This window comes from Aureococcus anophagefferens (assembly GCF_000186865.1).
Source record: "Aureococcus anophagefferens unplaced genomic scaffold AURANscaffold_4, whole genome shotgun sequence".
Lineage (NCBI taxonomy): Eukaryota > Pelagophyceae > Pelagomonadales > Pelagomonadaceae > Aureococcus > Aureococcus anophagefferens.
This window is the reverse complement of record NW_008705564.1, coordinates 775,242-776,477: the sequence shown is the minus strand read 5'-3', so window position 1 is coordinate 776,477 and position 1,236 is coordinate 775,242. Positions and strand designations below refer to the sequence as shown.

The 1,236-nt window shown below is 79.1% G+C and overlaps 1 protein-coding gene across 1 annotated transcript in view; it reads left to right on the top strand.

The window, feature by feature from the left end:
- Nucleotides 1-239: 239 nt before the first annotated feature.
- AURANDRAFT_62055 (hypothetical protein) overlaps nucleotides 240-1,236 on the top strand; it is a gene marked incomplete at both ends in the record, with an annotated part of 1,288 nt that continues 291 nt past the window's right edge. The window contains one exon of the mRNA XM_009036418.1: nucleotides 240-1,136. Within this exon, the coding sequence (XP_009034666.1) occupies nucleotides 240-1,136 (897 nt within the window). The remainder of the gene's footprint in view (nucleotides 1,137-1,236) is intronic.

The window sequence follows — 1,236 nt, the reverse complement described above, 5'->3', positions numbered from 1 at the left end:
ACCCCATGGAGCTCATGAGGTACTCCATGGCGGCTGGCTGCGTGCGGCCGGCGGCGCGGATGGGCTGGCTGCGCGGCTGGCGGCGCGATGGGCTGGCTGCCTGCGGCTGGCGGCGCGATAGGCTGGCTGGGTGCGACTGGCTGCGGCTGCCGCAGCGCGGAGAGGCTGCCCAAGTTTTTAAGTTTACCTGAAAGAGCAGCTCAACAACAACCTGAAAGACCTGCGGAGCTGGCCAGCTTATGGAGGCCTCCGCTCCCGCAGCACCACCGGCCGCGCCCGCGCCGGTGCCGGCGGCCGACGACGAGGGCGACGTCTGCGGCATCTGCCTCGACGAGCTCGACGACGACGGCGAGCGGGGCCGGCCCGAGGGCTGCGACGGCCACTTCTTCCACGCGGACTGCTTGTTGGAGTGGGCGGCGCGCTGCGCGCTCTGCCCGCTCTGCAAGGCGCCCTTCGGCGCCGTGCGCCACGGCGACGGCCGCGTGAGCCGCGTTAAAACCCAGGACGAGGACGAGGAAGAAGAGGAGGAGGAGGATTTTTGTGCCGTGTGCCGCGGCGGCGGCGAGCTCCTCATCTGCGACGGCGGCGGCCCGGGCTGCGCGGGCTTCGCGCACGTGGGCTGCGCGGGCCTCTTCGAGGTCCCCGAGGGCGACTGGTTCTGCGGAAACTGCGCCGCCGAACGATCCGCGGCGTCGCGCGCGGCGCGCCACGGCCGCCACGCGGACCGCGTCGCGGCGGCGGCCGCCCGGGAGACGACGCGCGGGGACGGCGACCGGGCGGCGCCGCGGCCGCGGACGACGGGCGCGCGCGCGACGTCGCGGCGGCGCGCGCGCGTCGCCCGCGGCGCGGCGCGGGACGCGCGGCGCGCGTGGGCGCCGGTACCCGAGGAGGACGCGCCGCGGCCCTGGGCGGCGTCCGCCGCGCCCGTCGACTTCCTCGAGCTCGCGCGTGGCTACCTCGGCGGCGCCGCGCGCGCGCCTCCGGCCCGGCCGGCCCAGCGCTACGCCCGGAGCCTCGCGGCGCCGCGGGGCGCCGCGCCGGAGGCCCCGGACGCGCGGCGGCCGTCGGTCTACGCCGTCGCCGCGGCCCTCGCGCGCGACGGCGCCGCCGCCGCGCCGTCGGGCCGCGCCGCGGACGTCATGCGGCGGCGGCGCCTCGCGGCGCGCGGCGGCGCCGGCGGCGACGCCGAGGCCGCCGCCGCGGCGCGCGAGGCCCTGCGCCGCTTCGACGCCGCCG